Consider the following 23,177-nt stretch of genomic DNA (forward strand, 5'->3'; position numbering starts at 1 on the left):
TTGACTGTGGAGCACATTATTTTTTAACTATTTTAATAATAAACCAAAAACCTTTAGCGCTATTTTTTTTAAAAAAAGCCTCATATTTACTTTCAGCTACAAGAAAGTTAACCTCGGACAAATCCTTAATGAGGCAAGAAATTAAATATGGGGCTGTACTGTATACCGTTCAATTGATGCGACTGACACATGTGCACTTGTGCACATGTTCGAAGGAAGAGAAATATATCTACATTTTACGTGAGAGGACGCACAAAAAAGAAAGAAAAAAAAAAGAAAAACAAATATGGATAACGAATGCATGACGTTCAGGAACGGGCGGACTATAAAAGTTAACGCTTTCGTTCACCATCCCTCCCCAGCCCCCTTTCTCAAAGCCGTGATGACGTAGGTGCAGGTTGAGCTCCTGTATGGAAGAGAGCTCCCTGTTTCTACAGATTCTACGTTATTTCCGCAACTGTGCCGTCGTTGAGTCGATATACGTTGCATGTTAACAGTCTATCCCCGCTTCTCTCGATCTCCACGCCCCACCCGGTGACTGTGAAGAGTTACTTTTATCTCCTATTTATTTTTTATATTTTTCCCGTCACGTGGGCTTTTAGGGTTCAATGTGAGCTGTCGACTCCACACGGGCTCTTCCTTTTTATCAATATGGACGTTTAAAAGCGTGGAAACGCAGAGGGACTCCGCATCTTTCTCTCTCCGTCTCCTCCTCTGCTGTGAAGCTTCGCAAGATCATGCAACACCTTAAACCATGGCGAGCTCTGCTCCTTTTGACGGTGCTGTATCAACCAGGGATCTGTGATAAATACGGTAAGAAAATGATGGAAATGATAGTGGAGCGGTAATCATCGCGAAATACACTCCTGGGATATTCGCAGTTTGATTTTAGCAGATGACTTTACCATGGTGTCACCTTTACCGTAGGATACTTTATCCTCTGTTTTTGGTTTTGTAATGAGTTCCTTTCTTTTATTATACTCTTCTTATCGTTCAACAACGGACTGAGAGATGGACTGTGTGTCTAAATACAGAGGATGTTTAATGAGATTAAACACGGGCAGAGGAGAGATGAAGGATGTGGGGAGTAACAGGAAAAACAAAACCGAGTCTTAGCAATGAATAGTTTTTTGTTTTGTTTTTTTTGTTTTTTTGTTTTGTTTTGTTTTTTTGTTTTTTTTTGGGGGGGGGGGTTGTTTTTTTTGCTTATGATGCATTAAGGGATCATTTTAGGGTACTGTTACACATACAATACTCTGACGCTCCTTGTTGGGCTCAGTTTCTATTTGTTTGTTTTTTTGTTTTTTTTTTTCACGCTTCCAAGAGAGACAAGAGTAGGGAGCTGCCAAATCCACTTGTTAATGAATAACGCCCACACTAGTGTGTGTAGGGTCTACAAAACATGATGAAAAGTAAACAGCAGGGGTATATACATGTACATCACTGAACTAACTAAAGCTGTACTTAATAATATAACCAAAAAACCCCACCTAATTCAAGTTTAATAAATATTTTGATTACTGGGCTGAAACGTGAAACCAGTTAAACATTTCCACTCAGTAGAAATGATCGTGACATTCGTAATAGTCCCTGTCATTTCTATAACAATGCTAGGAATACAGGTTCAGCTTTATTATTTCAAACTGACGGCAGCTGGGTTGGGTTATGAGCTTAGTTCTTTTAGTAGATTGATGCGTTGAGTGTGTAACATGAGCAGGTTGAGATTTGTGATGCAGGCAGTGAATTCAGGGAGTAATTCAGAATTAAGCTGAAAAAAGCAACTGTTCTCTCTCTCTCTCTCTCTCTCTCTCTCTCTCTCTCTCTCTCTCTCTCTCTCTCTCTCTCCCTTGCTCTTCATTTTTCTTCTTTGGCAACAAACACAAGAACAACCCAGAAACACTTTGTGACAATTTAATGATAAACATGATGGCAGGACAGAGCTACTTACTTAAAAAAGCTCTATAAAATAAAATGTAAAAAATCAACACAAAATGTTGGTGTGTTAGTTCTTGCTTTTGAAAATATCATTAAAAAGAATAATGTGACTTGTAAAACCCATAGAATAATAAGAAAGCGCATAAACTAAAAGAACAATGAAAAGCCGTGCGGCTCAAATTTCAGCACCATGGAGAGAAACCAGTAACCACTGTTGCTTCCCTTTGTCCATTCATCCGATAGCACCTCTTCTTTCCTCCCATCTCTCTTCTTTCACACTTTCATATGATGATCAATCCATCCATATGTCTGACTGTCCGTCCTCTCGCAGACCATATGATGCTCAGTGTCTGAGGCGCTCCGCTCAGTTGTTTCTCTGATGGCCTGACAAAACAAACACTGTTTGATAGGTCAAGTTTCCTCAGAAAAGCTAATGGATTTACTGGGATCTTTGTGATACATTTTTTGATTTTTTGATACATTTGTGATACATTACGATACCTTGCTCTGGTATACATTTTACTGTTCTCTCTCTCTCTCTTCCTCTCTCTACATATGTGTATGTATATATATATATATATATATATATATATATATATATATACACACACATATATATATAAATTGCAAAAGTGAACATTATAATCACTATGAAAAGGATATGTCTGATATTTTTGTAATGCTTACTCCTAATCTGTTGATGTGAGGAAGCTGACTTACTGTACCTGCCTGCAGAAAGTTTTATAATGAAATCATAATATTAGCAATAGCAAATACGTGTAACGATATCTTGTTCAGATATTGAAGGTCTTCCTCTGTGCTGTGTTATAAACCAGAGTGTACAGTTACTATGCAATAAAAAAAAAAAAAATGAGAGCCATAATTTAAAATGAACTTACGACATGTTTTTTTTATCTATTGTTTTTTTTTTTTTTTTTGGTTAGGGTTTTAATTTGGGTATTTACTTTCAGTTATGATGGTGTGTATGTCAGCCCTTCTGCAAGCCCCTGCAATTACACAGATACTTTTTTATTCAGTGAGTGTTGCGCATGTATTTTTTTTTTTTGCCAAAGCTTACTTCAGGTAGTAACCACCATCTCTTTTACGGTGGGTATGTTGACGTCAGTGCAACGCAAACACATCTTTGGCTTATTGTTTGTGAAAGAAATCCGGTTTGTATTCACAGTTGTAAGATTTTGCTTCAATAATGCCACTCATGAAAAGAAAGTTTCAGGGCTTCTCAGCAATACAAAATCCATGCACTGTGTGTTTGCAGTGTGTCTGTTTCTAAGCGGTGAGTCATTTTTAGGTACTGCGTCATTTCAATAAAAGGTAGAGAAAATAGTTCTCATTCTTTGCTCTCTACTCGAGTTTGAGTTTAACCAGCCAGCTAGATTACTGACATATTTGAGATATAGTTTTGCATGTACACACTCTGTCTCACACATCTACTTAGAATTATTTTGTTTTATTTTATTGATTTTTATTTATTGTCTGGTACATGGAAATGGATCGAAGCATAGACGAGGGCGAGTTATCTCATGCATATTCTGCTGGGTTATAGTCCTCTCTATCGCCAGCCACCTGCTCTTTCCCACATTGCCATACCCTCCAAGGTCTTACTCACTGACCTAAAAAAAGAAATAGTGTAAAATCTACAAATGAATTACAGTAAATACCCCAAAATATATAATGAAAGCATTGTTATTTGCACCCATGTTCAATCACTGTGTCATCTGTTAACAAATATGCATTTTATACCTGCAAAATTTAAAGGTCACAAACATTTTGTCTTCAGCCATGCTTATCAAAGGCATTTGTTCAAACACAGATATCATTTCAACTGTGTCATTTCATCAGAAAATGAAATAATAACAGTCATAAAGTTTTAGCCATTTATTTTTTGGGTTAACTGGGTTAAGGGGGTGACTAAAATGCCATTATATAAGAGGCTTATTCTTATGTAAATAATAATTGCATTTACTTGTATTGACATCTGTAACATTTGTATATAAAAGGCAAGGTGACGATAGTGGGTGACTGTGTTATGGTTGCCACTGAGCAGTACGTTTCTCATTAAAATGAATAAGCCCAGGTTAAGCTCACTTTGTCTCATTTCCGCCCTCTGAATGTGCGTTTAAGGCAGTCGTTTCCATGGAAATTACTGTAAAAGATTTTACTCTGGGTGCTTGTTAGCCTTCTCTTTGTGTTTCTGTCTCAGGTTGCCTGTTTGAGCGAAAACTGTGCACTAGGGATCAGTTCTGCTCAGATGGTGAGTACGCCACACACACGTGCACATACAATCAAACACAATGTTCTTGAACTTGTTAAACTTTTAAGACAGACCGCTTTCTTAATCCTTCTCTAACACTGCACCTTAGTAAATTAGTAGCCCTCGACGATAGGCGCACACAGATCCTAACACAAAGGCTGCGCATAGAATCATACAAACACAAGTCAAGGATTTTTGCTCTCTCTGCCTTATTTACCACAGATTCTCAGTCACCTGCCCCTCTCCTTTTCCTCATTTTAAGCCCCACCCCTGCCCCCTGTCTCCATAGCAACACTGACATCACATCGAGGTCGACCCCCCCACAGTTGTTGTGCTAATACAGTGATGAGTCACTGACACACACACTTACGTCCTTCCCCGTGGAAGCTTCACTTACGCAAGCGCACAATCATTGGACAGAATACTAAGTGGATGAGCTGCCCAGGAGCAGACACAGAGACAGATATCAGCGTGTCTGACAACACTGGGAGAAAAACAATCCAAGTGGATGAAATGTTCCCCTTTTTCTTTTTTCCTGTTGATCTCTGTACCACCTCAAGAACCTACTAAGCAAAATAAGCTGTAAACTGTCTGTGTTTGTCAGACCCCAACAAAGATTAAATGACCAAATTTTTGGTCAGCACTGCTCCTGTAACACTTAACTAAATGTTTAACACATAAAGAATAACAGCAACTGTGTTGAGTTGATGAAGACAACGAGGAACAATAATAAAATAATTTAAAAAAAACCCATTAGGGCTGTATAAAGGTGTGTCCTCATTAATTGAAGCAACACATCTTCCCTGTTTGTGTTCAGAATAAAGGACTTGGATATGCTGGTGAATTTTTAGTTAACTGCTAACCTTGTAGTAGCCGTAATGCCCTATTATTAATTTTTTTTATTTATTTGATCTTCTAATGTACAGTCCACACAGGCTTCGCTGTAGTTATATAGGCCTAGCAGTTTTTGTTCATCTTTGAGACTTTGATATTTTATACTCGGTTCAGTCACTAATAATGTTTTCAATAATTTCTGTGATTACAAAGGTACTGAACTCTCAGAATAAAATAAAAAATAAGGTTTGCATTCTCTAACTTAACTTAAATAACTACAAGATTTGTTATTGCGCCTTTTCAAAAACTAAACAGAACAAATAATTTAATGATCTGCAAAATGTTGTTTATTGTTTCAACCCAACAGTAATCAAAGACTTATGGGCTTAATCTATGATGTCCTCCGAGGTTTCGCCAAGGCTTCATTGCATCCACATTCACCCATTGAGCAGTAATTACTCCAATAATGCCTGCTCATTGTAAAACAGTCCTTTATATGGTTGCAGTAAATCTAAAATCTTCATGAATTATTGTAGTGGAGTCCCCTTTTCACCTTCAGTACTGCTGAGTGCCTACCGTGAAAAGGAACAATGATTGTATTGTACTGCATTCTTTTTAGTGTGTTTAATGAAATACATGCCTCCCTTCAGATCTTTGAGTTTGTGTCTGTGACAGGATGAAAAAGCTGCTTTATTCTGTATGCATTTGCAAGAAGTAGTGGAGTGTGCAGTGACACATTTTGCTCTGCACGATCCAAGTTTTTATGCTGAGGCCTGTAGTTTTTACTCATGACAGTCGCTTCCAGAAAGAAGTATTTGTAGGTTTACTGATGATCCCTATGATCTCACGTCACGTTTATCATATTGTGATGGTTCAGTTACTCTAGTAGCTTATGCTGTTGGAAGCATTATCAGTGTAATGTAGGAAGCACGTTAAACCCTCTTCTATATATAGTAACCTGACCTTGCATCTTTGCTGGTTAATGTGTAACAACACAAGTCTACTGAGGACGGTTTAGAGGTTTCCTATATTATATATGGTGCTATAAATGACCAAATGATAGGGCTGTGCTTATGCTTTTACACGTATGGGTAGGGTCAAATTATTAAATCATTACTTCATCTGGCTGTTTTTTCCTGTTTTATTGTACATTATTTTACATTATTTACCTGGGATGAAAACTGCATGAGACAAAACTGCTGTTGCGGGTTTACTGTTAGTTGGACAAGTACAAGTTGTAGGTTACCAAATATATTATCCATAATATAATATAATATATATTTTATATATATAATATAAATATATTATATTATACTGGGACTGTTTCCAAACAAGTGGACTGGTACTCGTGGTTCTTTTCTATGCTATTTGAGCGCTCGGAGTGCAGAGTGTTAATATTGCTGTGTTGTTGTTAAGGTAGTGATAAATCCAACATGACTGATAAATGTATTAATGTTTTACAGCTTGATTGTTTCTATGCATACTTTTGTTCCAAGGATATAAATGATTAATACATGTTTTAATCACAGTTAATATATTGGGGGGAGTATGTTTTTAAATGAGTTCATTTATCTTGAATCTTATATTTCTCATATTGTCAGATTCTTTTGGATAACAACACTGAAATCGATATGCTATGATCCCTGCAGAAAAAAAATGACATTTACTGAAATAACCTGAGCTCTCAGAATAGTCCCAGTCCAATCAAGCCATCCAGTTTGATGGCTTCTCTTCATTTGTCTTCAATTCTGCCTTTCTGTCATCAGTCCATTCACCAGGAATAATAACAGCTTTATACTCTACTAGTACAATAAACTGCCAGGATGGCCCTTCATCAACATTAACAAAGTTGTAATTTGATGATGCGTTTTACAATCATTAGGACGAGATATGTATTTATATGATTGTTTTTCTTTAGTGGTCTTGGTGGGGAAACATATACAAGTTTGTATCTTTATTTCTTTATAAGAATTTTTAAATCCTGTATCCCTCATGAGATTGTAAATTTCTTTGGTAAAATTGAGCACAAGGCTTAGGCTATTCTTATCATATGAAACATTTTCTGCAAAAAAGAAACTAAATAAACATAATAGAATATATATATATATATATATATATATATATATATATATATATATATATATATATATATATATTTTTTTTTTTTTTTTTTTTTTTTTTTTTTTTTTTTTTTTTTTTACCATAGTTAATGTTAAAATTTTGCCATCCAACTTCACTAATTCACAGCATTTTTAGCTGCTCTGATGTCAACCTTAACTCAAAGTGTTGTTTTGGCTTGAATCATAGATTATAATGACTCTGTAGGTATCATTTCTTTACCTTTAGTGACTGTTTCTTAAAGCAATAACAAGCTGGAACTGAATTCATGTTTTCTTTTTGGGCAAAAAATTTTTTAAATCAATACCTGACCTGACATAGTGCATGTGTAACACTTTCTACACTGCTCCTGAGTTTTCAATTGAAAAAATAAAAGCTGGGCTGTTTCATACAAAATGCGTGGCTATAAAAACACCTTAATCCTCCCTAATCTGTTCACTAAAACAATTCACTATCTCAGTGTGGCAAAGTGGGTTGTGTGAGATTTAGCTGGTGTAGTGGCTGTGGTGACTCATCAGTGCACCAGTTAAAGCATAGCCTGCTCGGTTTTATCTTTATTCCTATCACATAGCATTTCAGCAATCTAGGTCCTAATTCACTGTGTATACAGATTAGAAACACAAGCCTTCTATATCTGATTTAGACTTTTCACAGCGTTTCATTTGCAATAAACTCACCCAAGTGAGTTAGATGCTTACAAAAGTGAGCATACACTTTTTTAAGCACTGATTTCAGACCTTTTCCATGTAACCCAAACAGTTTATTTATAATTTATAGGGGCAATTCCTATTGCATTGCACTGATTACCTAAGTGCAAGTGCAGCAAATACTAACTTTACTAAGATCCCAGTAATTTATTGCTGAAGAGCAGATCTATGACGATGCATGCGGTTTATGATAACAAAGAGAGAAAACTGTCCACAGGTGATCCTGAGAATATGCTATTAATATTTCTGTTGCCATGAAGGTACCTGCAAGTTAGCGACTTCAATTTTTCAAAAGCACTTACACACACAGATGGCGACAGGAGCTCTTCAAAAGGATTGTGACAAGTGTGTGGGCTGAACTTCAAAACTATGACTCACTACTGTGGGCTAGTGTAGTGTGGGCCACCATATGAATTACAGCTATGACTAAATAACCTCCAAAGCAGTGTCAGTGGAACCATTTGTATTGAAATGTATACGGTTAAATCACAAAAAGCACAAAAAACTGAACTTCGCTTGATGTCTTATGAAATAATAGGATCATTCTCAGAGGCTTACTGAGATATAAAAAATATAATAGCTTCTCTAATATGGCAATGTCTTTGTTATGAGGGGAATTTCTCCTGAGGGCCTTTTTTAACACAGCCGACATTTTGAATGAGGAAAAAAGTTAACGATTGCTCCCTTCTGTTTAAGCGTTGCACTCTGCCTTTTTTGTCATAACTGTAAGCAGACATGTCAGTATGCCAGTGATGGTGTAGTACAACGGGGGTCCGGAGACACAACTGACACAGCCACATAAAAAGTCAGCCAAATTTTGTTACTTACACCTGTTGATTTCCTGCTGCATTGTGAAATCACTGTCAGCTTAGTTGTTGTATCCTGGACCAGGACTCGAGAGGCTGCCCTTGGCAAATTTGGGGTTACATATTTACATCCGTATTCATGTGTGTATTTCAGATGGGTTGTTTGGTCAGTGTCGAACCTCTAAGCAGGACCAGGTCCAGTACCAGGTGTCAGTTCCTGTTCTGAAGAGGATGCAAGAAGTTCTAAAACAGCTCATGCTAGAAGGTGAGACTGAACATAATAGAGAGCTAAAAGTGTTAAAGTGAATACCCACATGCCTTTAAATAGCTGCAATAAAACGAAAAAGTGCTTTATTCATTCATAATGTCAGCAAAGAGCATTGATATCAGTTCCCCTTTTTCTGTCTGTATTTCTGTAATCTGTACACACACCATGGTCTTGCACTTTTACTAACAGCTATTTTTTAAAATGTATTTTCCATCTGTATGTGCAGGGCTGTCATGGCAGGATGACATCACCCAATATATTTTGTCAAAGGAGCTGAAAAGAGTTCCTCATACCACACTTCCCTCAAAGCCAAACACCTCATCCTTGTCTCAGCAAGTATACCTTAGTTATTTTGAAATTGACAGAGAAAGAAATTGCATATTTATATAACAGATTTAGTCGATTCTTTCTTGGTCGCCAGGTCCAAACAGCCCTCCTCCCACCACCAAAGTTCAAAATCAGCGTCTGCTTCTCCTAGTGGCAAATATGTGGACTACATGATTGTTGAGCCGCCTCAGTCCCCACTGCGCATGCAAACAGCATCTATGGACCCATACGCGTACCTCCAGGTATGAAAACACACACTGTGATTAGCAGCAGCTGGATTTGTGTCATTTATAACACTTCATGAACAGGTGTATACAAAATTTTGCATATAAGTGTAACACACATAATAATGTGCCACAGTTTACATCTGGTATAACAGGTATTATGTACTGTCTCTGCTAACACAGCATAGGTACCAAGACGAAGTAGAGAGATCTCTCATGGGTTCAGCAGGTGCTTATGCCCGCCCTTCTTTGAGGTCCCAGACCAACCAGAGAGAGCGTGATCGTGACAGGCAGCTGCTGCTGGAAGCTCTGTCTCTTTACCTGGCATCTGCACAGCCATCTTACCGCCACAGAGGGGCTCCTTCCGTGGTTCCTGCAGGTACATTTTTTTTAAACATAATTACTTTTTTTCATAATTTTTTTTACTAATTCAACACAAAGATAAATAGATATTTTAAAAATATTTAAATGCATACACTTAAATATATAAAAACAAACTATCCAGTCTCAGTTTCTCATGCAGAAAGTATCCATAGACATAAAAAAAGATAGAACTCTGGCACATTTTTGGGCCAATCACAAACAATGATGTTTCCTGCTGTACCTGCTTTCATGAGCAGGTCTGCCTTATTATGACGACTTGGAACTGGATATACCAGTGGACTATGTGGAAGATTACACCCTACAGGAGAGGCTTGGTACTGCAGGCAGGCAGCAACCCTTGCAGACTAAGAAAGTTCTTCAGGACTATAGCACACTGTCTGGGAATAATGGTGAGAAAAAGGAACGCAAGCATAAATATATACAGCATAAACATAATGACACACATAGTTAAACTACAGATGCACATACATAATCTGCCAATATGTTTGAAAAATGATTAGTGCAAAAATAACAGTAATCCCATCCTGTGTTAGATGACTTGCGCCAAAGGATGTCGGCTGTCTTGCAGAAGTACGGAGTCAGTCCAAGAGACCTCAGTCAGGAGCAGCTCTACAAGCTAGCTCTCACACTGCTGCAGCATCAGGGCAAAACTGGCACACCCCCCCAACTTGGTAAGAAACCAAAACAAAAAAAAAATTCCCAATTTCTTAAATATAGAAATATCATAATCCCTACAATTTCCAGCATTTTTTATTTAGTATTTGTGTAAAAAAGATTTTCTCTGTATTCATAGATCCAGTCGAAAAAGACCTCAACACCCTCAAGGAAGTATGTTAGCATCTACTAATAGCAGTCATAAAAAATGTGATCATAGGTTCTTACATAGGCGTGTTTTCTCCTCTCCCCCTTATATGCAGCTGTTAAAAACAGACAGCATTTCCAATAAGCCAGAGAAGCCTGTTCCTGTTGCCCCTGTCCCCTCCACTGCCTCAGTTCAAGCTACACCTTCATCCAAGAGTTCCAGCCTCCCCCCGTCTGCCTCTCAACCTCCGCAGGCTGCTCCCGCTGAAGCTGGACTAGATTTTAAGGGACAGGGGCTGCCAGTAGTGGAGAGCACAGGGGCCAAAGAGGAGTATGGGTACATTGTCACCAATCAGAGGTCAGCACTTGATCTATTTTAACACTCAGTTCTTCGGTTCATAGGAAAAACATCTAAAACATGAAAAAAAACTTTGTTTGAGTTACTAATGATTTGTTTAGTGTAGTGATGCTTTAATAAACGCTGTCTAATTATAGCCTGTTGTGTAACGTTAATAGTAATTTATTTAAAAGTAAAAAGCAGAAAACAAGACATTTATTAAAAATTTGTGTTTACAGCAAAATTAATGATGTTTGTTTCATTCGTAGTCCCCTGAGTCTGTACGATGGAGTCAAGATGTTGGAGCTGCTGGCTGATAAAATACACTTGACAACAAGCAGCTTCATCAACATTAGGTAGCACTGTAGTTGTATGTTAGATGCTTTAGAGACAGTTAGTTTGTTGTACTCTTCATTCCTGTATTTTTGCAGTTTTCGGCGATCCAACATGTGTGTCCCTGTGTTTATGTGTTGCCAGCGTTGTCGGTCCTGCACTGACTTTCCGTATCCGACAAAATGAGCACAACATGACGGCGGCAGAGGTAGCTGCTAAAGCCGGTAAGGCTCAAAAACACAGATTTGCATTTATCCACATACTGTACATATCCATTCATCCGCTTTATCCGAGGCCGGGTCGCGGGGGCAGCAGCCTAAGCAAAGAGGCCCAGACCTCCCTCTCCCCAGCCACCTCCTCCAGCTTATCCGGGGGAACACCAAGGCGTTCCCAGGCCAGCCGAGAGATATAATCTCTCCAGCGTGGAGCAGCAGCTGCTCTACTCTGAGCCCCTCCCGGATGGCTGAACTTCTCACCCTATCTCTAAGGGAGAGGCCAGCCACCCTTCGGAGGAAGCTCATTTCTGCCGCTTGTATCCGCGATCTCGTTCTTTCGGTCACTACCCACAGCTCGTGGCCATAGGTGAGGGTAGGGACGTAGATCGACCGGTAAATTGAGAGCTTCGCTTTTACACTCAGCTCCCTCTTCACCACGACGGACCGGTGCAGCGTCCGCATTACTGCAGCTGCAGCCCCAATCCGTCTGTCGATCTCCGGCTCCCTTCTCCCATCACTCGCGAACAAGACCCCGAGATACTTGAACTCCTCCACTTGGGGCAGGAACTCATCCCCGACCCGGAGTGGGCACTCCATCCTTTTCCGGCTGAGAACCATGGCCTCAGATTTGGAGGTGCTGATCCTCATTCCCGCTGCTTCACACTCGGCTGCGAACCGTTCCAGTGCGAGCTGGAGGCCTTCACCCGATGAAGCCAACAGAACCACATCATCCGCAAAAATCAGAGATGAGATTCTGAGGCCACCAAAGCGAAAGCCCTCCGCTACTTGGCTGCGCCTAGAAATCCTGTCCATAAAAATTATGAACAGAACCGGAGACAAAGGGCAGCCCTGGCGGAGCCCATCACCCACCGGGAACGAGTCCGACTTATTGCCGGCAATGCGAACCAAGCTCTTGCAACGGTTGTATAGGGATCGGATGGCCCGTAGCAATGTAGCGTACTGTACATATGTTAAACACAATTTCACCATAAGGCTAAAACAGACCATAAGGCTCAAAATATACGTTCCCAATCTTTGGATTCATCCCCACTGAAACACTAAGAAGAGTACAAGACAAAACAACATTAGAAATGAAAAAAAGTGAAGAGTTTACCTTTCTATATTACATTAGGAATGTTTTTGTTTGGTAGACTTATACATACTATAGGCATTTCTTTTCCATGAACCGTTTGCCTCATGGAGAGCTGAAATGTTGTAAATAAATGTGTTTTTGTCAGGTTGTATGCAAGAGTCGGTTTACAGTGTTAGACCCGATATTGAAAGGCCTGTGTTGTTTTTTTATTTTTTACTCCAACAGTATCTGAAAAGAATTTCCTGGAGTCTGAGACGGGTCTCAAGATTGTGCAGACTGGTGTGGGAGAGGTATTTGTTTTACACACAAACATTTTTCATCTTTTTTGTTAACATTTTCGCTCTAATTTAATCACAGTGTACTGTGTGTCTTTATTTGCGCTTATCTTTTGTGGCTTTGTTTAGTACTGATACTATGACATGAATTAAATGTATAGCTAAGAAAGTGAGAATAACTTGATCACGTTTATTACCTTCAGCGATTAAGTAACCTTTGTTAACAAGATCACTACACTTGTGCTGTATACAACTCTTTTTTTATGTGTGTAAATTGTGGTTGCCAGAACCAATAAGTGAGGCAACACATCCTAACAACCAGCATTTCACTTGTTGCCATGGAGTTCCATCTCCCCCCCCACCTCACCCCTACTGAGGCTTCCAGATCCCAGGTGCTATGGCAACAGTCACCAATGTCATTAACCTCATTATTCACCGTTTCACATAAACAGCTTGATTCCTAGCCTCTGAATCGTCACTCATGTGTCAGTCTTTATGTGTAATCGATCATTATTTCCAAAATGCGCATGTAGATTGAATATAAGGATGACACACACACGCACACACAGGCACGCACACACACAGATTGCTTTCAGGGTGATAATATCACAGTCGTGCTGCCAGCATCTGTGTATCTGATACTGATGTGATCAAATGGCACAAGCTGATCCTTTTTTTCTCACTAGACATTTGTGTGTGTTTGTGTGTTATTAATTTATTCAAATGATGTTGTCCCCCCCCCCCCCCCAAAAAAAAACAAACAAAAAAAATTACTGCATTTCTAAATTACTGTATGCTGTTTTCATTCGTTTTATGTACATTTTGTAAACTACGACAAAGGACAGTTTCTTTGCATTTTTAATCACACAATATCTCAGTGCTGGTATTTGTCAGTAAACGATGATATACTGTAAAGTTAGGACAAAGTAAAGATACTGTACTACCTCTGTCTCTTTGGTTACCGCTGTGCACTTCCCTTCTGGCTTTTGATTTTCTTCTCTGCCTTGGCCTTCAAATTTAACTTGTCCTTTCGAGGCTGGTTGGTTTATTTATTAATTTTTATTAGTTTTTCCTTGGATTGACATTTCAATTTCACTGCTGTGAAACAGCCACAGCATTAAGCTGACAAAACAGAGCTGGTAACTTCTGTTGTATGTGGGTAGCATGGGGAAAATTGTTTGTAAATAAAGATCAAGTTGAAGAATAGGTGGAATGACACTTGGGGGCAGACTATACCTCATAGCACTGATACATGGCATGTTGTATAAGATGGTTGGCTGATCTCCTGGAGCCTCAGCTGTCTTTTTAATGATTTCTGGGGCGCAACACCTTGACCTTTCAGACCTCTGTCTTTTAAACTTAGCTCAGCAGCTCACTGGGCACACGTTGCTGTCAAGTGCAGTTACAGAGAAGCAATTCTGTTGGTAAAAGGAAATGAGTGGCCTTTGAATTGCAGTAGTGAGGGTGGATTTGCTGGAGCGCCTTAGTTTGGGTTGACCGTTGATGCGCATGTTAAAAAATGGAGATAACAGCCTGTTTTCTTTGTGTTCCTGCCCACTTGTCTATATCTTACTCACTGCTCTTTATGATCATCCTTTTTCTAGAGGACAGATGCGCGGGGTCTCCCTCAGGTAACCAGGGTTTCCCAGGGCTCCAGTGGGACAGTTATCACCCTTGTTTCCATGGCAGTTGTTGGAGGTGTGCTGGTATTGGCCATGGCCGTAGCTTGTCTCAGGCACTATGCTCAGCAAGTGAACAATGGCAAGCTTGGCCTGGGGCCAGAGGGAGGTGCAGAAACTCACTTTGACTACCAGGTAAGGCTACATAAGGGATCTGGTCAAAATTACATACAAGTGTCCTTTAGTGCTATTTGATGCATTTTCATCATTATGTATTTTTCCCAGTGTTGAGGTGTTATAATGGATGGAAAAGCAGAAAAAGGCAGATAATTAAAAGCATCGAGAAAAGCTCTTAAGTCAGGCAGTTAATTGCGTGCAGTTCGTGCATTAAATGCCTAAAGTAATGCAGTTTTCCATCTGTTCAGGAGCTATGTCGGCAGCACATGGCATCTAAATCCTCCCTGTGCCGCCAGGACTGTATGGGAGGAGTGAGCAGCAGCATCTCTGGACCTGCTGTAAGCACGGGTGCAGGTGGACGGAGGGGTACAGATACATCCCGTGTCAGCAGCGTTTCCTCCCAATTCAGTGATGGTCCCCAGCACAGCCCATCCTCCACCCACAGCTCCACCCCGTCCTGGAGCGAGGAGCCTGCCCAGTCTAACATGGACATCTCCACCGGTCACATGATACTAGTGAGTGAAAAACAGTCAGCGTGGAGAGTAAATGTACTACAGATTGGTGAAATCTGCTCTTTGTTTATGAAATATTTATTTCTGGTGTCCCATCTCTTCCTCAGGCGTATATGGAGGATCACCTGCGTAATAAGGACCGTCTCCAGAAGGAGTGGGAGGCTTTGTGTTCCTATCAGGCGGAACCCAGTTCAGTAGCTGTGGCTCAGTCTGCAGACAACATGGACAAAAACAGACATGCTGAAGCCCTCCCCTGTTAGTAACATGTAACACTTTTTATAATTTCTATATTTTGTACATTTTCATGGAAAGTATTTAATTGAAAGTCTCACCAACCTTTAACCTAAACCTTTAACATAATTAAAGCCCAAACACCTTCTTTTTTCTTCCAGATGATCACTCTCGTGTGAAACTGAAGACTGATGTAAACCCCAATAAACAAGATTATATCAATGCCAGCATGCTTGTAAGAATCCCTCATGTCAAATAAAACATATATAAAATATGACATAGTTATTCAGTTAAGTATAAATTTGTGTAATACTCTGTTGCTGGATAGATGACTTCATAAAGAAAGGAGTCATTGTTTGGATGTAAGGAAACACTTTGAAGCATAATCTGCAGCTCAATCAGGATACAGCGTGACATATTTTTCTCTCTTGATATTCGAGAGAAATTAAGAAATACAAATCTTAATATTATAATTTTATGAAAATGCAAATTGCATCTGAACTTTCTAATACTCATATTCTGTGCATGGATTTTAAGAGACTCTTTTTCCTTTTTCAATCATCAGTTTGATCATGATCCTCGCCAACCATCTTACATTGCCACACAGGGACCTCTTCCCCATACTGTTGCTGATTTCTGGCAGGTTGGTGCAGTCTCCCCTCTGCTTCTTTTCCCCATCACTCTGTCTTCCTCCCATTTCTATGAATTTGTAATATATTCAGTGCAAAAGACAGTAAAGCAGTGCATATTTTACAGCCATATACTGAGTCGTCTTAAAGTGACATTAAGATGTGTGTTTGTGTGTGTGCTTGCTCTGTTCAACCTTCAGATGGTGTGGGAGAACGGCTGCACAGTGATTGTTATGATGACAGCTTTGGTGGAGGACGGAGAGAAGCAGTGTGAACGATACTGGCCTGACGAGGGCTCGTCACTCTACCACATCTATGAGGTTAATTTCCTGTTTAACTTTGAGCTTTCTCGCGTAGTGCAGAAGATAACATTACAAGTGTACATCCACAAGTGTATACAAGTGCAAATTGTATTGGCACATGTCTGCTTCTGTCACTACATTGTCTTTGTATAAAGCCTGTTAGCTAATTGATGTCTTAAAATGGTGGCTGTTTTCAAGATGGCTGTCCACAAAGCCAAGAAATATGGATATTTTTATATAGCATAAACTAGACATGCCATTCCTGAATGATCATAGTGTCAAATTTTATAAATTTCGCAAAAATGAAGTCTGAAAACTTCTTTCCATTCTTTTCAACCTCATGTGTCTGAATTTAGTTGTTTTTTCATTGACATTACTGTATTAATATTACTGATCTGAAATCACACAAATGTAAAATCCTAGTAGTATTTTTTTACTGTAAAAAAAACAGAAACATGTTGAGTAAATTAAACTTGAAATGCAAATATAAATTGTACATTTTAAAAAATTATGCACACATTTTGTAAACATATACAACTATTTATCTAAAAATGCAGTCAATACACCTGCCGTTTTTTTTATTTTGTACAACCACTTAAAAATATTACTCTATCTAAAATGAGAGAACAATCGGGTCTTGCAGTAAGATGCCCCACAAATTGTGTTTTCCACAGGGAAAAACCTGCAGGCCTGACAACAGGAGGTGTATCACTTAGTGACAGTGTTTACATTGCAAATGTGCCTTTGTGACGTTCATTAGTGCCCTTGCTGACACACAAAACAAAACAAATACTACACGACAGACTAACTACACAAGACAACACAACACACTAACTGTACACTCCACACTAAATGTCAGAAATGTCCCCCTTCTAAAAACTCTCTCACTCGCTCGCTCTGTCTCGCTGCCGTTTCCGTCACTCCCAAAACTTTCCTTTCTTCCTAAACAACCAAATCCCACGTGTTGACTTTTTTTTTTAAATTGGTCGAAGAAAAAAAAATGTAACGACAGTATTTAGAAAAAAGCATGGCTTATATATACAAATATTTTTTTATCATAACTCTGGATTTACTGGCCTGTAATTAAAATGTAAAAACTTTGAAGTCCGAACATTCAACGCAGGCTCAAAAACTTAGCACGGCTGCAGCTTGTTGCTGTGTCAGCTTAAATCAGTCATGTGATTTGGAGGTGCAGCGTGTCCGTGGACCCCCAGACGGTTAATAACACTCACCTTCATTCCATTTCCAGAGTGCAACAACCAACCACCTGAAATCTGTGAATCTGTGAAATCTGAAATTCCCATGGTGTTGTTCAAAATGTGCTCTGACACAATCATGAGCATCGCTTGCTACTGAACACAAGAAAAAAGCCGGTCTGCGCTATGGGCTGAACCATTTGTTAATGGTGGAGGGGGGTAACACTATGCAATATATTCAGTTTAAGCATTTCTATTCACTGTTAACTGTAACTAAGTGTTAATCTAAGTGTTAATCTGTAAGCTATCTTATTTTAATAAACAACACTGTCATATGCAAAACTAGGGTGGCACTTGGGGTGGCAAGAGATCATTTTAGGGTGGCACTTGCCACCCCATGCCACCCTTTTAGATCCGCCCCTGCTTAGACATGACACCAAACCCCAAATACCCCCGGTGCCTACATCCAGCTTTGCATGAGTGTTAAAAATGTGTTTCTGGAGAAACAAATCATTCACCATGGAGTAAAGGAGAGGGCAGAACTCAGAGAGCATTAACTTTATATACTTGATATCGTACTTGGATTAGTCATTTTATTTAGCCAATACAACAAATATCTGGGTAGCCTCACAGCAAGAGGGTTCTGGGTTTGAACTCCTCCAAAGAACTGCTTGTCGGGTTAACTGGTGATTAAGTGGCTGTTGGTGTAATCTAACGTTATCTGTCTGTTAGCATGTTAGAAAAATAACTGATTTACATTACATTTGACCTACCTATAGCGAAAAGCATATAAATCAAAGTGAAACTTGAAAAGTAGGCAGTGGTTGAAATGATGTAATAAAACAGCTGTTTCTGAGATGGTCGAATTGGAAAAAATTGAAAACTGTTGTGGCAAATAGGATTTTTCAAATTAACAGCTCCATACCAGAGAGATAAACATGCAAAGTTTGATTCCTGTATCGATATTTGCACGATTGTTTCAACACTCATGGAAAAGATCCCTTGATTAGCCCTGCTGTTTTTGCTCAAAATATATGACAAAAAACGATGAGTCATAGAGAATACAATGAATAAAGCTGATTAGACTTAGATTCACTGTGCCTTGTTTATACTAAAGTTATTTTCACAGTAAGTAAGTACACAGTATGTATAACCTTTTTTTCCTCCTGGAAGTTTACCTGATTAAACGCTTAAAAAGCTGAATCTCTGTATATTTAAATTTTAAATAATTCAAAAGATTCATGACTCATATTTTTTACCCCTTTCCCCTGCATCCAACCCCTCCCTCTCTTCTTTCCTCCCCACTGTGTCTTTGTGTATGTCAGGTGAACCTGGTGTCAGAACACATCTGGTGCAAGGACTTCCTGGTGCGTAGCTTCTACCTGAAAAATGTCCAGACGCAGGAGACACGTACCTTGACCCAGTTTCACCTGCTGAGCTGGCCAGCTGATGGCATCCCCACCTCCACACGACCACTGCTTGACTTCCGCAGGTAAGAAACTACCCACAAACATGCACGCAGACTGCCCTTGTTTATACAAAAGCATACAAATAAATATATGTATAAACACTTGAAATACCAGTAGTCACATTGGTGGATTTGAATCCCGCTGATCGCCTTCATGTCCATCTCTTTTCTGTGTTTTCCATCCTCCCTGCTATTTGTAAGTGTATATGATCACTTTCCGTGTAATTCATTTCAAGCTTAATCCATCATCGTTGACACTCTCTCTCTCCCTCTACCCCAGTGTGCAGGTTGACAGGTTTGTATTTTAACATCTCCCGGTGTCATTTTTGTGGTTTGCAGCTAGTACTCTGGCTCCAGTTGCATAGTCATAAAAATGAGCATTGGCAGGTGTGACTGGCTACTGCAAGAGGGACAGTGAATCTGTGGCTTCCTCTCCACTTATTCTATCCTGTTTTCACCATCTCACTGTCCTCCACACCCTCATGCAGTATCTAATTTTCCCGTCCAGTCAAATTTCCAGCTATTCCTGATCTCATTTTATTTACCTGTCACATGCAGTTATTCCATTCCTTGTATTTCCAACATGGTCACTTACTTTGTTTTCACTGTGATATTCCACAAATACTCAAAGCAGACTTTGCCATTTCTGTATTAATAATAAGATGTTTTTATTTTATTGTGAAAAGGTCAGTTGTAACCTTTACCATAAATATTTTATAACCAAGCACATTTTCCTGTCATTTGTCTTTTTCTTTCTTTTCTCTCCTTGGTTTCTACTTTTTCAGGAAGGTGAATAAATGCTACAGAGGTCGTTCCTGTCCAATCATCGTTCACTGCGGGTAAGACTGAAAGGAAGATACTCTGGTGTTTGTAGGATCACAGATTTCTGTGGAACAACAGAAATCGCAGATATACATGTGAATTTTCTGCTTAAAGGGTATTTTAAAGAAAAATACTTTGTAAGATCATGTTTGCGTTTCTGTCACTCCCACAGTGATGGCACTGGCAGGACTGGCACGTATATCCTTATTGACATGGTGCTGAACCGCATGGCCAAGGGTGAGTCAGTTAAAACAAAAATATTACCCAGAAACATTACATCCATACCTAATCTTTATGACTTACAGCCCACAGATGATGCAGTGAAAGATTTTGAGAAGTCAAATCTTTAATTGGTCTGAGTCATATTACAGTTGCATTTCCTATCAACTACAGCAGAGGGTGCTATAGTTACAAGCTGCTTGTTGAAATAAATTAGGTACTGGTAGTTCAGACTATATTTTAATAATTACAAACTTAATCATATGTGCATACTTCTTCAGTATTTCTTGAGCTGAGTGGTTTAGCAGCTTAACTGGAATCTTGTAGAAAGAGTCAGGAAACTTGAAATGCAATCAAATTCCATCTATACCATTCAAAGTCTTATTTTACTGAAACTAATTTCAGCTGGGTTGCATTATCTTTTTCCTTTTTTTTCTTGCAGTTGTCAGAATCTGTTTTTGTTTATCAGACATGGTTGCTGTCTGTTTAGACTTCAACCTCAAATGAGACACTGACCTTTTCACTGTCTCTTGTCAGTTCTATCACAATAGTTCTTCACAAATAACCTCAACAGATCTATTTTGTGAATTTTCTACATCCATATCATCTGAAAATAGCAGATTTAGATTGATGGAGATCAGAAAAAAACTATTAGTGATGCTGCTACTATTCTTGATGACATTAGGAGTGAAGGAGATCGACATTGCAGCCACACTGGAGCACATCAGAGACCAGAGACCTGGCCTAGTCCGCACCAAGGTACATACCGTCCATTGTTTGTGTGCATATTTTTTTCAGTATATTTTTTCTAGTCTTCAGATTGTGCATCATTACCCAAATGCCTCACTTCCCTGCTTTTCCTAATTAGGACCAGTTTGAGTTCGCCCTGACGGCGGTAGCTGAGGAGGTGAATGCCATTTTGAAAGCCCTGCCACAGTGAGATGCAGCTGCTGATGGATACAATGACATGCAGACACAAAAGAATACACGCTCCAGTGGACACACTTGTATGATTCAGTCATGTATGATCATTACTGTACATAAAAATCTGCTTGGCCACAGTGGAGCTATTATTGCTCTTGCTTTTTTCCCTGCTGACTCATTGTCTGGGTGTTTAAAACATTATGGAGTCCAATTTTATTTTGAGGATTTTTTTTTCCAGGAAGCAAAAGCAAAGAGAATCAAAATTCTTTCCAATTAGAGCAAGATTCGATTTTTCTATTAGTATCCTAAATTTCTAATTACACATGGACTCGGTTATCAGTCGGGAATTTAACAGAAAACCTTGGTGCCTGTGTGAATCCAGATGAATATGGGATAAGCTTGGTCATGCTGTCAGACAAAATAGTTATCTTACACTCATCTGATTAAATTGTTACTGGACATTATTACCTCAAATGATCAGCCAACATAAAAGGAATTTATGACCAACACAAGGTTTGTATTGGCTGCTCTGGTGAACATATAAATTGGACCAAAGTTATAATACTGTCGAACCCCCTGTCAAAACGTATCAAATATTTATGGCTGCCATCCCAGTTAAACATGGTGTGGTTGTTCTCCGATGTAACTTTGAATGTGTTGTTATTCGTGTCCATTTGAATACTGTATTCTTTTGTCAAGTGTGTTTTTATTTCTGAGTCGTGTCTTTTTTGCCTTGAAAACATGATCGTTTGCTTTCAGCACTGGTCGTTTCGTAATGGATGTTCGACTTGACCATGAACTACCTTCTCGCCGTCTCCCTTTCTGCACACAAAGCAACTTTGTGTTCTTCTATTGTCTTACTCAGTGTACGACCTTGTGATTCGTGTAAATAATTCATTCTGATGATTGTGTTTATTTCATGTAGCAGACCGACAGAAAATATCTATAAAAATGTATTTTTGACTTGACCTAAATAAATTTGTGATGTGATGCAGCAGAAAACAAACTCTAATGCCTTCAGTGTTCTCTGTTTTCTGGATTGCTGATTCTACCATGACTGCAAGATAGCCACTGTGATATAATCCATCATCAAGCACCATAATGAAGCCTTGAGCATCTTGACTCACTAACTTGGCTTTTGGAAACAAGATGTGATGAGCTAGAGTGATCTGAGTGAGAAACCAAGGGCCCACCCTACCACCCTACAGTATAGCAGCCTGCTTTATCCCTTTTTTAACATCAACAGACACCATTAACACTTGAAACTAGCAATTCAGATCATTAGAAAAGTTCTTACTATGGTCGCAAATTATAGGAGCAGTATGATCATTTTTCCAAAGACATCAATACAATTGGACATTTTTCTATTAAACCAGAGGTGTCACTCCCTCCTGGCAATTACAAAGAATGCAGTTTGTGTTGCACTTTACTTTTTTGACCCTAAGCTACATCTAAATTTTATATATCTTCTATGGGTTAAAGGGTTTTTATCTTATAACAACAAACACGAGTTAAAGATAAACGTATTACAACTTTTTACCTCAACTTTATGGTTTTATCTTAACTGTTAGACAGCCTTAATCTTGCCACAAAGACGCTACCACAAACTGAGAAAAAAAAGTCAGCAGGAAAATCTTTATTTTCTCTGCTTCATGTGTTTTACAAGAACTTTCTTTTTGCTTTGTGCACTGTTTTCATATTTATTAGAAACATGATGATTTGATGAAGAGATGATTGTAACTACTGTACCTCCTTAGAGTTTTCAGTCTTTTGTTCCACAGTGAGCTACATACACACATGCACTCAGAGACACAAACATATTAAATACATATATCTTATAAGTGTCATTCAGCAGGTAGGAGCCATGGTGGGCAGAGATAGAAAAGTGCATCGTGGGATATAATCTTTGACCTGTAAGAATAGATGTACAAGGACAGGTTATACTTAATCAGATATGCAAGTAGGCATCATCTGATCTCATCTACTTGGAGTTTAGGGGGCAGGAGAAGGAATGGGTGCCTCAGATTCACACTGGTTCTTTACCTCAGGGCAGGGCAAGGGCACAGAGCAGCGTGAGCCAATCAGGTTAGGTTGTGAAGGCCTCGAAGTCTGAGTCTGAAACAGGAAGCATGAATCGTAAGAGAAACGA

General features: G+C 39.0%; 1 protein-coding gene across 2 annotated transcripts; it reads left to right on the forward strand.

Moving 5' to 3' along the window:
- Positions 1 to 416: 416 nt before the first annotated feature.
- Positions 417 to 21,956, forward strand: ptprna (protein tyrosine phosphatase receptor type Na). Of its 2 annotated transcripts, none has more exons than XM_085384261.1 (24): positions 417 to 813; positions 4,157 to 4,207; positions 8,827 to 8,937; positions 9,167 to 9,272; positions 9,362 to 9,509; positions 9,675 to 9,870; positions 10,112 to 10,264; positions 10,409 to 10,546; positions 10,669 to 10,703; positions 10,793 to 11,034; positions 11,283 to 11,369; positions 11,491 to 11,570; positions 12,880 to 12,944; positions 14,534 to 14,743; positions 14,974 to 15,240; positions 15,345 to 15,492; positions 15,630 to 15,703; positions 16,034 to 16,111; positions 16,298 to 16,417; positions 18,921 to 19,087; positions 19,849 to 19,902; positions 20,058 to 20,122; positions 20,790 to 20,863; positions 20,973 to 21,956. In XM_085384261.1, exons 1-24 carry the CDS (start codon positions 738 to 740, stop codon positions 21,042 to 21,044), a joined length of 2,817 nt encoding a protein of 938 aa, XP_085240387.1. In that variant the 5' UTR covers positions 417 to 737; the 3' UTR covers positions 21,045 to 21,956. The 2 variants fall into 2 exon arrangements, with proteins under 2 accessions (XP_085240387.1, XP_085240388.1); XM_085384262.1 differs by having other exon boundaries at positions 15,022 to 15,240.
- The last annotated feature ends 1,221 nt before the right edge of the window (positions 21,957 to 23,177 follow it).

This window comes from Rhamphochromis longiceps, linkage group LG16 (assembly GCF_057381845.1).
Source record: "Rhamphochromis longiceps isolate RC_006_pf linkage group LG16, R_longiceps_female_GT1.1, whole genome shotgun sequence".
Taxonomy (NCBI): domain Eukaryota; kingdom Metazoa; phylum Chordata; class Actinopteri; order Cichliformes; family Cichlidae; genus Rhamphochromis; species Rhamphochromis longiceps.

Excerpts from the sequence above, each read along its gene's own strand:
- ptprna (XM_085384261.1), top strand. The coding sequence starts at position 738 with ATGCAACACCTTAAACCATGGCGAGCTCTGCTCCTTTTGACGGTGCTG. Across the intron at positions 11,370-11,490 it reads AGCAGCTTCATCAACATTAG|CGTTGTCGGTCCTGCACTGA; the intron begins GTAGCACTGTAG and ends ATGTGTTGCCAG. Across the intron at positions 12,945-14,533 it reads TGCAGACTGGTGTGGGAGAG|AGGACAGATGCGCGGGGTCT; the intron begins GTATTTGTTTTA and ends TCCTTTTTCTAG.